The 15,824-nt window shown below is 42.7% G+C and overlaps 2 protein-coding genes across 3 annotated transcripts; one reads left to right on the top strand and one right to left on the bottom strand.

Moving 5' to 3' along the window:
* The first annotated feature begins 1,297 nt into the window (after window positions 1–1,297).
* On the top strand, window positions 1,298–4,718 carry klf10 (Kruppel-like factor 10). Its single transcript, XM_042107790.1, has 4 exons — window positions 1,298–1,450; window positions 1,923–2,153; window positions 2,441–3,212; window positions 3,518–4,718. Exons 1-4 carry the CDS (start codon window positions 1,415–1,417, stop codon window positions 3,787–3,789), a joined length of 1,311 nt encoding a protein of 436 aa, XP_041963724.1. The 5' UTR covers window positions 1,298–1,414; the 3' UTR covers window positions 3,790–4,718.
* Window positions 4,719–4,823: 105 nt separating this feature from the next.
* Window positions 4,824–12,178, bottom strand: azin1a (antizyme inhibitor 1a). Of its 2 annotated transcripts, none has more exons than XM_042107789.1 (12): window positions 11,965–12,178; window positions 10,233–10,352; window positions 9,427–9,617; window positions 8,924–9,097; window positions 8,563–8,735; window positions 8,336–8,470; window positions 7,813–7,894; window positions 7,625–7,699; window positions 6,966–7,131; window positions 6,762–6,877; window positions 6,306–6,514; window positions 4,824–6,087 (listed from the first exon to the last, which is right to left on the bottom strand). In XM_042107789.1, exons 3-12 carry the CDS (start codon window positions 9,526–9,528, stop codon window positions 5,973–5,975), a joined length of 1,347 nt encoding a protein of 448 aa, XP_041963723.1. In that variant the 5' UTR covers window positions 9,529–9,617; window positions 10,233–10,352; window positions 11,965–12,178; the 3' UTR covers window positions 4,824–5,972. The 2 variants fall into 2 exon arrangements, with proteins under 2 accessions (XP_041963723.1, XP_041963722.1); XM_042107788.1 differs by lacking the exon at window positions 11,965–12,178 and adding an exon at window positions 11,340–11,558.
* Between the last annotated feature and the right edge of the window lie 3,646 nt (window positions 12,179–15,824).

The raw sequence follows: 15,824 nt of genomic DNA, 5'->3' as shown, positions 1-15,824 counted from the left end.
CATCAAGCACTTCATCAAGTCACAAGGAGCGCCACCAACTGAAGAGGGCATGGGATGTTGCACATATAAATAACTTTGTTGTTTTGGGCCTATAATTGGATTGATGTTTATCCTGCCAATTATACTGATGCAATGATGATCAAAAGTCAAATCAAAGTTTTCCATAATGGCATTATTATGCATTGGATTAGGCATTGGAAAAATACCTTAAATTATTAGGCATTGGAAAATTACCTTAAATTATCATCAATGGTCCCAATAAATATTCCCTTTAATTTTGTTTCACAAAGGGGCACAGCATTTGTAGAGATCGAACATAAGCATAAAACAGTACATTTGTACCAAAGGCACTGCCAGATAAATTTGATTCAAACGTCACACAGCTGTTAAGACAGATACAGAGAGAACATTAGAGAACCAGTGTGTGAGGACAGACCAGATCTGCTTGTGTTCATTTGGCCATTGTGTCTTCCCTTTGCACCCCTTTGTTCACAGATCAAGGCTAGACGGGTGGGTCTTCCCTAATCCACACGATCACTGTCTCATGCTCTCAGCAACATGCAAGCCACAGGAGTCAGGATTCATGCAGCAGGAAAAAAACGTTCTGCTTGCACAGAGCTAGCCACATTTTTTTGGATGATTCTGTCAATCATTTATTACAATATGCTTGCAATGTTTATTATATGTTGCTTTTATGAGATGCATGAAGCATAACGCTTTTCCAACATAGATGATCTTTCATTCTCACCAGAAGAAGCAGTTTTCAGAAAAATAAACTGAATGCCTTTATAATTGGCATGTGTGACAAGTCACACAAATGTCCTAAACAGAAGGGGAAACGTTATTCCTGCATGGCCTCTATTACAAGAACTTGTGCACATAGACTGGTACGATTTTTGAACATTTGAAGAGATATCTTAGCTGTTCATCTGTTAAATAGCTACTAATATACTGACATTTTCCATAGGCAAATGCCTCCCTCATAATCACTCATACCCTTTTAAATCTAGGTTATATAATAGTTGCTGAGACTTGGTCCAAATTAACATCATATTAGGGTATAAGTATCCCCATGTTTATCGACCTGTCAGGTTGTGACTCACTGGGGATTTACCACACACTGGTCATCACAGTTACACGCCTACGATGTTGTGTACCACGCTATTTTCACGGCGTGTATCATCCACTGATCACGCGTCAAATATCTCCTCATTGGTCAAAGCTCCACACACCTTTGGTCATGATTGGATAGTATCTGCACCGTGCCCTCCCTTAGTATCTGCATTTGAAATGCTGCTTGAATGAAGCTGGGAATAGGTAGTAGAGATACTTGCATCCTGAACTGTGATACGTGTATCCAAATACTCAACCACAAAGTTACAGTTTGGGATACTTTTGAAACTGTAACGCAAGAATGTTTAACACGGTTCCTTGTGTATCTACTTGCACTGTGAGTATATTATAGAATGTGTGGTTCATCTGTCGAGGTGATTGGTGTAATAATAAGGATGGATTGGTGGTTCTTTTGTGAGATGATGGATGTATAGATAAAGTACAATTTAAACAGCGAACATAATTATTTTATAGCCTACCCATGTCTTGTAATGCGTCTCTTGTTGCGGCACAAGAAGCGTAGCCCTGCCAAAATACCCGATCTCCTTGTAGTGTTTGGGAAAGTGGGTGAAGGGTTATTCAGTTCAGTGCTCACGCACATTAACGCTCCAGTTCGCTTTCGGTGAATGTTGGAAACGTATGCGGCATTCATGCCCCATCATACCTTTGTGTCTGTTTGTCTATGTGGGTTAGAGAGAAAAATATGTTTTTCGTGTGCGTGAGATGTCGTTCAGTCTTAATGCTATTCTACAATGTAGGGCTACTGTGTGAGGTATAATAACAAAAAGCTCTTTTGTTTTGACTAACAGAAAGATTTGGGAAAGATGGATGTGGACTGTTTACAAGACAGCCGACAGATGGCAAAGCTCTCCACAGACATGAACGAAATGGAGGCTGTGGAGGTCCTTATGACCATAAACAGCAACTGGAGGAACAGGAGTTCGCTGAGAAAAGAGCTAAGGCCCCTGACTCCATTCTCAGACTCTTTTGGTGAAGAGTCCCTACTCCCTGGCCCCGCACAGTTCCATCCCTCGCCTTGTGTAAGTGTATACGCCATACTCTTTCTAACTGAAAAGAGCTATCAAACGGAAGGTCATGACAGTATTTGATAGAATAGAGCATTCTTTAATCATAGATATTTAAATATAGAATGTTGTTTTGGAGATTCAGACCACACCCGTCATGATCTCTCTAACCACTGTTGAGTGCCACATGCTAAAGGTTGTGTCATTGTATTGAGTCACACCATATCCAGACCACATCCTGAAAACAAGCGCTGACTAATGAACTGATCACTAACCCCCCTTTCTCTGTTCCCCTTCACCAGTCATTACAGTGTATGACTCCGCCACACAGTCCTGTGACCCTTGAGCCCTCGTCTGTTACCACAGATGCTCCAGTTCAGACTGCCCCTTGCTGCGAGGGCAGCTCGAGGCCCAGGGCTCAGGCCACCAGTGTGATCAGGCACACATCAGACGTCCAGTCGTGTTCATGCTATTCTGAGAACACAACAAGCGTGGACACTGTATTACCTCTGCTCAGTCCAGACGGGCCAAACAAAGCCCAGGTGGGTGGCTCAGCTGGAAATGATTCAAAAGTACATGGGGCCCCCTTGAGTGCACCATGTCCTTTGACTATACTCAAGGGCTCAGAAATGGTCATACTTCCGGATTCAGCAGGAGCAGCAGCGGGATTTTCCATTGGAGGAAACACTTTTTCAATGCCAGTTCAGTACCGGATCATCCCTGCTGTCTCACCAATGGAAAACTCAGGAGTGGCCATGACACCGGCGCCCACCGTCAGTCCGACTGTTCTGTGTCAACCTCCTGTGGTTCTTGTGGGTCATCAGATCCCCAGGGGCTCTGTGATGTTCATTGTGCCACAGCCCACAGCTCCCAAACAGCCAGTGGCCATCACCAAGGGCGGCACTAAATTGGCCGCCATTGCCCCGGCGCCTGGCTTCGGGCCCTTGGTGAGGCAAGTCAGCCCTCGGTCAGAAGAAAGCACCCGGATTCGCAGCCATGTATGCAGCCATGCTGGGTGTGGGAAGACATACTTTAAGAGCTCTCACCTCAAGGCACACATGAGGACCCACACAGGTGAGAATCAGCACAGAAAAGTTTCCTCTCTGTTGAGCTGTTGATACACAAAGCAACTTCTTGAGCAATGTTACTGGCACATTCCCATTGATATTGTGCAACATTTGTATTCAGGAGAACTTAAATCTTTAATAGGCAAATTATCACGATCATCCAATCAGAACACAGTGAGCTAGTTATGTGGTTGCTTAGCGACATTGCTCAAAAAGTTGCCCTGCAAATCACCATCCTAGGACTCATATCCAGTTCAATACTCATGTTCATGTTATATTAGTATTTGTCTCACACTCCCTACCTTTTCACAGGGGAGAAGCCATTCCGCTGTAGTTGGGAGGGATGCGAGAGGCGCTTCGCTCGTTCGGATGAGCTGTCCCGCCACCGCCGCACCCACACAGGGGAGAAGCGCTTCACCTGCCCCATCTGCCAGAGCAGGTTTATGCGCAGCGATCACCTATCTAAACACGCTCAGCGCCACCTCAGCAGCAGTAGCAGCAGCAGAATGCCTGGGTGGAAGCTACAGTTGGGTAGGCTGGGGCATCTCACAGCTGTGTGTCGCCCCCTACAGCCACTCACATGAAACTGCACTGGGGAGAAGAGCAGGATAGTTTACAACCAGTGAGGAGCTTGTGCTCGAGGAAAGTCCAGCTTCTGATGGTACACTGATGCAGGTGGTTCAGTTGGAGAATGATGTACGCACTGAAATGCAATGGCTAAAAACTAGTCTCATCACTGTATTTTATCTGGTGAGGTTGGATGGTAAACCTAAGACCAGATACCTGGCAAGTGCCTTATCGTGGACTTTCTTGGGATACAACACTAGGTGTCAGTGTCCCTATAATGAAGGGGTGCAGTTAGGACCCAGCACATTGCTGAGCTCTAATGGGCATGTAAACATGTGGGCTACTTTGACTATGTTCTTTTTATTTTTTTTACTGGTTGCTATATAGGTTACTATTTAAGAGCTATCGCAGATGCCTCCATGTTGATATGTGAAAACTACATTCATGTATAATGTTTGGGTTGTTATATTTATCTGTTCTCTATCCTGTTCTTGGGGAGCATTGACCAATATGAAGATTTAGAAAAGTAAATAAAGCAAGCAATCAACAGTATCGTTTACTTTTTAATTGCCTCACAGACGTTTCGGGCTAACACCCTTCTTCAGTGTGAAAAATGGCAATTAAAAAGTAAACGATACTGTTGAGTGCTTGCTTTATTTATTTTTCTAAGTTTTTGATTTATTATCAAGAAAGTTTAAGCACCCAGTTGAAGTACTCTAGGGTGTTGAGCGCGCTTCCTTATTCCAATATGAAGATTACAATCAACTTTGAGACTATCAGGGATTCCTTAAGTATTTGTACACACGTCAAAGTCACTTTAATGTTATTTCTGTTCGCCTGTTTGTTTATCGTGGAGTATTTGCCTAAGAAGAATTGTGAATTGTTACAGTATTTTGCACACTGAATAATGTTCCAAAATGGAAATAAATCCTTTTTTTTTATGTCATTGAAGGATACATAATGTTTGTGCCAGTAAATGTGTTTTGTGCCATGTACAATGAGAATGAAGATTTTTCCTGAGTGGATATGCAATCATTCCAAAACAGTACAGTTCATGGTGTATATTATTATAATTCAGGTAGGGTTCAATTTCACAGACATTTAGAAAGTACATATCAAACATTTGCGATAGTCAAGAGACATTAATATAGACTTAAAGCATATTACCAGTTAAGGCTATAGCCTAATATTTAAAATTTCTTCCTGCCAACATGCTTTAAAGTCAGGTTAAACCAGAGCCAAATCAAAAGCTCACTTTAAAAATATCCTCTTGAAAAAAAAATCAATTCATCACTCAAGAAGGTTTGAAACTTCGTAAGGGCAGGGTAAAGATAACGGTTGAAGGTAAAACTCAAGGTAGCCTTGTCGACGTCCGTCTACACAACTGCACCTTAATTTCCAAAAAATCCAGCAGCACTTCCTCAACACCATCTAGATCACTTACTAAGCTGAGTAATGTTTTGAGGACCATAATAGCATCCACAGTAGTTGTGAGGCAGTTTGCTTTTCATCATGTCCAGGCAAATTGTCAGCTGCTCCCAAGCCTCTGCACAGTCGTGGAAGCATTTGTTGCAAAGCAACAGCATGAAGCTACATACAGTGTATCAATCAACACAGCTCATCTGGTGCTTGTAAACGAGTCAAATATCAAACCCAGTGCGACACACACCCTCTCAAGGTCATTCACAAGATGGCAAAGGATTTTGATGACAACAGCAATGTACAAAACTGGGTTGATTAATGTCTAGTAAGCATGCCACATAACTTCAAAATTCATCCACATATCAGGTCTGTGGGAACATTTTCTGGAGGAGTTTAGCACAATTAAACAATTTGGAGCAAAACGAATCATGTACTGCTTTCGATTCATACTTTCAGGTTTGTCTTCATTGTGCGATAAATACTTGAAGCGTGCTGGACAGTCAGTTTAGTTAAGTTACAAGTTCAGAGATATATCTCTTTAAAAAGTTAGATTTAAATAAGTCTACGTGTAAACTGTAATGGCATTAATGAGCCGGACTGTGAGGGTCCCTTGTTGACAGTCATTCGCTGTTTGATTCACGCTTTTATTTCTGATGGCGGGCACGTCGCTCATCAACGTCTCTGAAACCTGAAAACCAGGCTGCCCCTTGCCTCTGGAATGTCAACAAGACCAGCTCTGCAGAAACCAGAGAGCCGCTGGGCCATTAGTGGTCCTCCTCTAGGCTGGAGTGGACACAGTGGTTGTGAGTGGACCAGACGGTAAACTGTAGGGCACCAGGGAGAAATTCTTCATGGATGTGTCCAGACTGATGCCCAAATCCTGCATCTCGTACCTGGGCATAAAAATGATCACATAAAACAACAAGAAATTCAACACCATTGGAAGCAATGTAACGCTGCATAACTGTGTTTCCACAGGTCACCAGCGGAGGGAGCTAGTGACTGCATTACTGCTGAGCTGCGCACTCCTGTCTAGGGCAGACACAAGTTCTCTCTGCATGCAGACCTGGACATCCTACATCGGCCAACACAGGTGAAGCAACCCTCTTACCAGTCACTAGCAGAGACCATGTAGAAGACAGGCGGCTTGTGCTCGTCGGAGGCAGTGGCTCCCAGGCTATTGGCCCCAGTGTTAGCGAAGAGCAGCCAGTCCCCAACGCTCAGCTCAGGCAGCAGGCAGCTCTCCACCACCTGGTCCAGCCCATCCATGGACGGCCCCCACAGGCTGCTAGAGAACAGCGGCTCCTCTGGGGACACCACCTGTGGCCACACAAAACATACAGTACAGTGGTTATGCTTTGTCCAGTCTATGGCCAAGTCTAGTCCTATAGTCTAGCAAAAAGCCTCTTTATTACAAGTATGTGCCTTTTCTATATACAGGGAAGAGGCTATTGATCTGTGAGTGTAATGACTTGATTCAGAGCTTCGGATTTTAGCAAGAGTGCTTGACCTAGTTTAGCTTTTCAGCAAACACTGCAACTCTTTTTTCCCCCCCTCTAACACTTACCTTGTGCACAGTGGGGGCTGGGATGGACTCTTCGAGCAGCTTGTAGGCAAACGAACCGTACACTCCATCGTTCATGTAGTACAGGAACTCTGGCTCATCACTGGCGCACACGCCATCTGAGAGAAACATAGTCAGTGAGATCAACAGCACTGCACTCCTCGCCATTGAAATCATTCAGTATTCAAGAGCAGGGCTGCAACTCACCATGGCGTTGCTGTTGGCGATCCCGGGCTACTACTTTCTTGGCGATGACATTCACGGCCAGCATGAAGGCGGAGGACACATAGTAGCTGCCAGGTTCGGCCAAAAGTGAGACGCCGCATGACGGGGGGAAGTAGATGTCCAGCATTGGCCTTAAGGCTGCGTGTACCTGTGTGAAGGGAAAGGGGCACCTATGAAGAGGGTTGCGCTGACCCTCTCTTCCTCACTTTAAAGTGGGCACAGCGTGTGAATAGCAGCATAACTCAGGTTTTCTTTAAGGTTTTGTTTATTATATACCACTGATGATGTGGAATATTAATTTATGAGCCACAAACAGGTCTTCTGATGATCAGTAATCTTACTCTGGTATAATATACTGACAAGATTTCAGAGCAGCTGTGTAGCGTTCAAGATTCTGTCTTTTTTTTAGAGCAGAAGATGGATAAATAAAATGGGCATTGAATAAACAAAGTTACCTAACCTAGCTACCTTGCTAACCAGAACCACTCAAGCAAGCAGTAAAGCTAATAACCAGATATACACCAATTCTGCATAGACATATATTTGTTTTCATGACTTCCATGCCTCAAATATGATAAAATTCCCTGACTTTCCAGAAAAACGTTTTCCAGTTTGTCAGTGGACAGTGAGTTGACCATTACCTTCTCTAACTGAGTGTCAGAACCACTGAAGCCTCCTCCGATGTCCAACATGGTCATGTGGAAACCCAACTCCTTCTGTTCACATGCAAGGAGAAAACAACCAGATCAGCAAACAGACAAACAGAAATCTGTATAATATTAATATAGCACATGTGAGGATGAAGAAGCAGTCATTTAGAGTCACTTACTCCCATATCAAACACACAGCGGGCATCAGAGACAGCATGAACATACATCTCAGGGTCCTGACACCCACTGGACACATGGAACCTGAAACAGCAAGGCTTTGTATGGGCGACACATAACTGTAATCAGGGTACCCCAGGATCCTCCAACTTAAGATCAAGACTTAAGGCCTTTTTAAAACCACTTCAAATTAAGACACACACACACACACAGTGAACAGGCTACAGCCAGGGTAGCCTACTGTGGTGGCACTGTATGTGTGTGTCAACACATTTAGAATTACAATACATCTTTTAATCCTTATTGGAATTTGAATTTAATAATCGTAACCAAAAATGTATTAACCTTCCACCAAACAGGAAAAAAAAAAAAAGTCCATAGACTCAGCTAACTGGATCATGTGATCTTTATGTTGAGACTCACACTCGTCAGCCCCAGTTGTAGTGTGTGTTGTTGAATGAGTTAGGAGTGCCTCTGGGGCGATGTTGTTAGGTTGATGTGTGGTGATGGGTCACTCAGACTCACTTGGCCCCTACCACCTGCAGCTCTAGCTCCTTGGCACATTCTAACAGGTGACGGCAGTCCTTGAGAGTGGAGCCGAAGGTCATGGCCAGCCCGTCTCCTTCCGCACTGGGAGCCACAGCCACCTGCAACAGCACCCTGCAACACATGGGCCAGGAACATGCATCAGAATGCCTGGCAGTGAGACATAAATTGTCCATTCACTACCTGGAAATCAATTCAGTGACTACCTTGCTTTGGGGTGACAGCGGGCAATTTTACGCAGCTCTGTCTCGTTGTCGCACAGGAGGTGGTCCACGTTGCTTTTGGCGGCATACTTGATCAGGGAGAGCTGCTTGCACATGCCACCAAGGATTATGTCGGCCGAAGAGACACCAAAGCCCTTAATCAGCTCCAGCTCATACTGAGTAAAAATACAGAATACAAATACGTTATGTGATATATATAAAAAATACATAATGTCAATCTTTTACTGTATGCCCACATGCACATATAACAGAACACTGGCAGTGCACGTCATTCAACAACATTAGCCATGCATGCCATGGGGCACGTGAGTAAAGATGTGCTGGGCATCCCTTAAACCCTCACCTTGTTGGCACAAATAAAGCCACAGCCAAGGGCAGCCAAGAGCTCAATGACAGCAGAGCTGCTGTTGCACCTGACTGGGTAGAACGGCCGGATTTCACCCATGCGAGTTCGCCAGCGAACGTGCTGCGACAATATCACGCCCAGGTCTGCAACAAAGAAGGCGTTCTTCTGTGTCTGGGAAGAGACAAAAGCAAAAATAGACTTAGGCACGGGCTCACGTGTCTCTTTCGCAAGTCAACCCTCACTTTCAACAACAAGATGTGTTTTGACATCAAATGAACTACCGGTACTCAAGGATGTACCCTAGTTCAGTTTAAAGCAATTTCCTTGAAAGAGGAAAAACAATGTCAGCACTGACAACAGGCTTCAAAACAGAAGCAGATCAAAGGAAATTCTTCAGTAACATGGGGCATTATGCAAAATGTGAAATCTCTGACAGAACTAGGCAAAACCTGAAAACAGTCACACAAAAATGGCTGCCATTTGAAGGCAATCAAACTCACCAAAGTCTGCTCGTAAATATGGTTATCGATGACATCGCTGAGAGCGGTGCCTCCCTCCAGGAGGTCCACAGTGTAGTGCAGTTCATCTACGATTCCCTTCATCTTCACCTGTACTCTTCTTCCACAGTCATAAAATAAATTACCTGAGTGAGGGACGCTCTGAGCCCTTGGGGTCCTAGGTATGCAACAAACTGCCAAGAGAAGAGAGCCAGAGAGAGGGAGAGAGAAAGAGGGAATAAACACACACATATTCTATTAATGATTTTTTTAATGCGAAGAATAAGGTCACAAAATAAAGGGTGATCTCAATTAGGAAGCGGGATGGGCATAAAGGTCTGTGAATTCCAAGAACAGTGTTCACAGGGCAAGCAAATCCCCCCTGCAGGCTATCCAGTTGTTAGACAGAATCAGACATCCCAGCAGACAGACCGATTAGACTGCCTCTGGATGTCTGCACTGGATGCTGAGAAAACAAGGCCTCTCTCCCTCTTTGGGGATTGGCCTCTGTGGAGCCTGTTTGCATTGCCGCTGGGTGGTTTCTGTGAATGCTACTGGCAAGGCTTTTGTTTAATGCATTAGTGTCGCACAATGCATACAGTGGTTCTGGCGTCATGTCTTAACCTTTAATAACATTACATAATGTGTTTCTGGGGAGTGGGGCTGGGCAGAGGGGGTCCGGTTTGCCCTCAGTGACCCCAGAGTACATAGGGCCACATGGGCTCATCTTCTCTCCAGGCAGTGGGGGGCTGGGACACTGGTTAATATTACCATGGCCAGAATAGGCTTGGAGTTGAAGTGGAACTCACTGTGACACGCCAGGAGAATGTACTCTCCTGCTATCAGCTAGGATCCCAAGGGGGCTCAGCGTTGAAGTCCACCTGCTCGTGGTAGAGAGCTGCCCCTATGACGTCCAGGTATATGTACACCTTCACAAAAGAAAATGGAGTATACTTCACAATGTACATTGTCAATAAACAGAGCATAACCGTAAGAAGACAAAAACACTACATTGTTTTTCAACCTTCTCCTTATCCTAGTTTTCTTAAACCAATCACCTAGCCTAACCAGCGGTACAATATCCCTGTATTTTACTTAATAGCAGGTAATGCCTTCCTTTAATCAACTTCCTCGACATATTTATGTTTTCAAGCTTGTGACTGAGAAATCAAATAAAAAAAATTAAGGTGCTAAAAATGAAGATTGATGTTATTATGTATAATATTGTATAACAATGTATACATGAATTTCATGTTTGAACATTAACGTTTTAATGATGCTTAAAGTTTAAACACGCCCTTGGCATTAGCCAAGACTGACCGGTGAATACGTATCTGGTTAAGTTACAATGTGGCTAGAAGCTAGCTATACAAATTCTACTTCAAGTTACACTGTAGCGCTACATAAAAAAGTATCAATCAACATTATTCTCAAAATGTGCCAGTTAAAGTTAGCTAACTTAGCTAGCTAGGATACCACCACGATATTTCATTTTCAACACGGTATCATAAATTGATAAATAAACCATGTTTGCAGCTAAAACATAACACTAACGTTATCGGTAGGAAAAACACTGAAATATATAGTCATGTGTAGCTTGAAAAGGATCTCCAAGAAGCCAGTATTCACTTAATGGAATTTAGCACAAGTCCATTTTCAAACACACCCACTGTGCGTCGACATGTCAACTGGCATTTGCAAGCGAAGGTTAACATTAAATACCCAGTCAGGCTAAAATGATCGACCAAACGTTAGCGAAGTGGCTATTTTTACTGACCAGCAATCTAGAGAATAAACATAAAATATGTCTGACAATTTAGCTTCTTAGCAACAAGCTAAGTTAGCTCATATCACAATGAAAAACCTTTAGCTAGCTAATGTCACTGTACGATAAGCTTAACGTTAACGCTACTTACGTGTGAAAAAGGCCCAATCTTGTGGGGAAATCGAAATATCTTTTTAGGCGGAATTTTTAAAGAGTATCAGGGTCCTCTACATGAAATAAAAGTAATCTAACTGATATTAATCCCTGCTACCACGACCGTCCTTTCTAATGTTGCAGTGGGGGTGCAGTCTTTCAACTCGCTTTCTTCGAGAAGGAAAGCCCGCCAGCTAGTTCTAGCTTGGCAGAGGGGCGGTGTTTAAAAGTAACTACGTAATTTAAAAGAAAATTCAAACCGATACAACGCTCAGCGTGTGCTGGTTGAGGCGCTTGCACATAATGGCCATTTATTGACAGATACATTGTGCCCACATGCTGTTACAACGTTATAGCCTAAGCAAGGTAACCTATACCAAAAATAGACTATTTTGGGAACAGCCAGCCAAGTTTGGCTATTCTAATTCAGAGATATCAATGCTTCTTTGCACCATCAATCAATCAGACAGACAGTGCAGTGCACAAATAATAATTTCCTAATATGTAGCTGCTGCAGTTGACATGACAGTGATGAAAAGTCTATTTTAAATAGGTTAATAAACAATAAATGTCGTAGATAGGCTACATTAGGCATATATTAGGTATATTATAAGCAAAATTACCCGAGTAACGTCTTCATTCTTTTTCATATGACAAGTCACTGGCAGACGAAATGGTTGTCAAAGAATCTTCTCCAGCAATGCAACAAATAGTCCATTCTGAAATATTTTGTCTATTACTTCTTTGATACATCAAGCTTTAAATCTGGCCTAAGAGTACAGATTGCATTTGAGGAGCGCTGAGCACGCCTGCCAACACTCCTATCTACCTCATGTGGTTGGTGTAGTGCTCCTGACTGATTTGCATGTCTCCTTTTATAGTCATCCGCTGTTGGAGGAGTGTTGGGAGTTGCCAATGACTAGATTGTTATGGTCAAATGGGAGGAGGATAGCTTACATTTATTTCCATTAGATTGTAAGGTTTACATGTTTGCTAAAGACACATGGGCCAACTATAATTTTTGCCCAGATTTTTTGCTTCAGATTGGCCAACTGCAGCGTTCTGGTCTGGAGTAGGCCTAGACCTATTCAGTGCCTAATTGTAATGGGTCTTGGCATTGCCTAATTTGCATGGACAGACACAGTCAAGTGTGGTCAGGCTATTATTCTAGATAGGCTTAGATAGATTACAATTGTGGTTGCAGTGCAGAGGCCATACTTTTCTGCCGTGGGCCTATCCCTGGACTTTTTGTTTATATGAGCTGGTATAGCTATATCTAAAAATAGGCTATCCGAAACAAGAATGTCAGATGAGCCAATGGAATTTGTATGGGGAAAATAACACAATGGCTGTTTGTTTAAATTATGTCAGTGTTGCTTAGATTATACGACTTGTGGGCAGGTTTGTTCCCCTGACCACACAAAAGCTGTTCCGTGATTTGTGTTTGCTCCCCATAGACTAAATGTGAATCTAGTCCCTAATCTCAAATACCATCTAAAGTGACTTTCCAGTAAAAACGTGATGTTTCATTGCCATTGTTTTGGTCATAATAGGGCCGACGCGTGTCTGCCACCCACTGTAAACGAAAACACCACAGTGCATGCTTCTGCAACAGGAATGTTCCTGTAGTTGGACTCAAGGCCACTGTAAAGTCACCACCCTTATAATAGCTTACCATTGAAACCTTTTACAGCATAAGGTAGACTCAGGCCTAATGATAAAGTTTTGGTAATCTGTTGAGAAGGAGAAACAATTAATAAATGAAACACACAAACAAAATACTAAACAGATGGCAATAGACTAGTGCACTGAGTGGCATAGATAAAAGTATAACATAAAAGTTTGCCAGGCAGTGAGGAGTAAGTGTAGCCTATACATGCTGTTCCTTACTAATTTAAAACATACCAACAGTAAATATATGCAGATCTTATTTGTTCTCAGACAAAACTGGAACATCGCACAAAAATATGGTCCTATTATTCTAATGGATCACATGTTGTTAATTTTAGATCAGAATAGTATCACTTAACTGAGTCCTACTGTATATGTAACATTATTGTTTAAGAACATATTATATTTATAATTATAAATGCCAATTGCTGGTACAATCTCTATATCAGTTTATACAAGTACCCTATATATGCAAGTTCTGAACCAAAATGATTTCAGCATTTTTGATTGATTGAAAGAAAAGGACAATAGTGAGGAGATCTGCCCTAAAATAAACTCGAGGTTCATTCTCTTGAGGGTCATGCAGGTTAAAAAACAATGCTGGGCTGCCCATCAAAACAATATCTTATCTAATCTCTTGACTCATATGGGCTGTCTTATGACATGACTACACTGCAACCTCCCCTGAACAAATGCTCCTGGTCAGGCAATGAGTTCAAAATACCTTCAGTATGACTAAACTAAATGAGCCAGTTTATGGTATATTGATGGTTACTGTGCAGTGTTATTGTCTTAAGGTTAACTACACCACTGTAATAATTCCATCAAGGGGGAAAGTTCACAAGTGTTTACAAAGTGAAGCATAGCACCAGGCACCCAGCACAATTTTCAGATGTTTGGTGTATGGTGTATAACTTATGGTGAAATGCTCCCTGCTAACACAATGACCAATAAGTAAAAAAAAAACATTGTATGAGGGAGTTTCGCCTTGTCTTGTGAGCTTGGTAAAAACATAATCTGATGTCACAAAGGTCTCCTGGAACCAAGACCATGCATCTCCACCCACCATGCTAGACATAATAAATATATCTTAACAATCCTCCATCACCTAATCGGCATCCAAAAAAATGATTATGGAACGCGTGCCCAGACAATGTCCCCATCGACCTGGACCAAGGCCAGACAGTGGGCAGCCCACCCTGCTGTTTGATCTATGGGGCCGGCTCCAAACTGTCCCGGCATTGTATCTCAAACAATGCACCATAGACCTACTGAACTCCATAAACACGTTCCTTTGTGGGTTTTTCCTCGAATTCGGTGCAGGAGACACCCAACGTCAGGAAGTGGGACTCCTGTCCAAATTTAGAAAGTATGTGCCTCCCTGAAAGCTATTGCTGACTGGGCATTCCTGCCAACAACCTCAAGGGAACATGAAATCTCCACTGGTGCATGGGCTTTGTCTGCAAAGGTCTGGCCCTATAACAACTCCACACCATACTTAGTAAAACAAGGTCAATAATTTGCACCATATTTGCCTTTTATGGGCTTCACAGGTAGTTAAACCCCTTTGAGCGACTTCAATCAAAACCAGTTTAAACCCAAGTTATCTTTGAACTTATGATGGTCAATAACCATAACAGATTAAAGATGCAACTGTGAAAATAAAAGAGGTCACCAGGAGACCAAAGAGGAGTTTTTATAGTGGAGATCACTGCTTGCAAATGATTGGATGTTGCACTTCATTTTGGTATTGTAGAACCTTTAGTATTGTACTATTTTTGGAGTTTATCAGCATATGTTGGATGGCTGTGTTGCAGATTATTCAGATCAGCAATAATGACTCTTTTTTAAATGTATAGTTTGCAAGTTCAAAATCTACTTGGATGATGAAAGTGTGAAACAATTGGCAGCTTGTCCTCAGGGCTTGATCATTCGGCTCTATCTGAAGGATTTCACCACACACACACACACACACACAAAACACTTTTCATCTGGCACTGAAGACAGAATTTGTCAAGCACGTCAGATATAAATGTCAAAAACATTAATGTAGGAGCCATAAATATTTTCTTTATATTTTGCTTTTCATTATGATAAACTTTATGGGTATTGGTTTACTTTGATTTGTGTTTTTTGTTTATTATGGGACATGGGTGTGGCGCTGGGCGTGTGTGGTGCGCAATTGGAAGTCTTCAATTAGTCCTACCTGACACCTGCGCTTCAGTTCAGTTTGGCGTGGGGTGAGCACGGGGGAAGGCAATTATTTTGTGTAGCCTACCGCACTTCGCGCATCGCATGGACTCATTGAAAAGCCTTATATCTGACCGTTTTGCTCTGCCTTGCATTCGAAAGGCTATTGGAGTCTGGATTGATATGGAGAGCAATAAACTGAAGAAACGGGAGCAAGTGTGTGGACATTGGATTATTCAGTGCGTGTAAGACAATTTGATTTCCCCCTGCGGCTTCTGAACAAGTTGGTTAGTTGGATCTGGTAGCCGCAATAAGTTCCAGGTTTTACAACATTGGTGTTTGACGTCAAATGATTTGAGAAGTAACTCAAAATGAACAAAATGAACGAACATTTTACAACAAAGTATAACATTACAGCAAAAACCCTCAGCTGGCTACATTTCAAAAGTTCTTGAGACACTTGAGTTGTTGCGGTTTCCCTTAGCAGGAACCACCAATTACCTGTTTGGGCCGAAACAACCTTGTTGCAGTTGTTCCTCAGCTGATATTTGCAAGAGAACATCAACATAAGAGAAATAGTCGAATCAAGATCATCGTGCTTATCTCCTCTTAGCATTGTCCT

This window comes from Alosa sapidissima, chromosome 10 (assembly GCF_018492685.1).
Source record: "Alosa sapidissima isolate fAloSap1 chromosome 10, fAloSap1.pri, whole genome shotgun sequence".
Classification (NCBI taxonomy): Eukaryota; Metazoa; Chordata; class Actinopteri; order Clupeiformes; family Clupeidae; genus Alosa; species Alosa sapidissima.
The sequence above is the reverse complement of the archived record's forward strand: the minus strand, read 5'-3'. Positions and strand labels throughout refer to the sequence as shown.

What these genes read in the sequence shown, in the direction of transcription:
- azin1a (XM_042107789.1), bottom strand. Translation starts at nt 9,528, where the DNA reads ATGAAGGGAATCGTAGATGAACTGCACTACACTGTGGACCTCCTGGAG. An exon ending in ATATTTACGAGCAGACTTTG is followed by an intron (nt 9,098 to 9,426) that starts GTGAGTTTGATT and finishes GTCTCTTCCCAG; the next exon opens with ACACAGAAGAACGCCTTCTT. An exon ending in GCTGTGTGTTTGATATGGGA is followed by an intron (nt 7,700 to 7,812) that starts GTAAGTGACTCT and finishes GCATGTGAACAG; the next exon opens with AAGGAGTTGGGTTTCCACAT.
- klf10 (XM_042107790.1), top strand. Translation starts at nt 1,415, where the DNA reads ATGTTTAACACGGTTCCTTGTGTATCTACTTGCACT. An exon ending in CTTGTGTATCTACTTGCACT is followed by an intron (nt 1,451 to 1,922) that starts GTGAGTATATTA and finishes TTTGACTAACAG; the next exon opens with AAAGATTTGGGAAAGATGGA. An exon ending in AGTTCCATCCCTCGCCTTGT is followed by an intron (nt 2,154 to 2,440) that starts GTAAGTGTATAC and finishes CCCCTTCACCAG; the next exon opens with TCATTACAGTGTATGACTCC.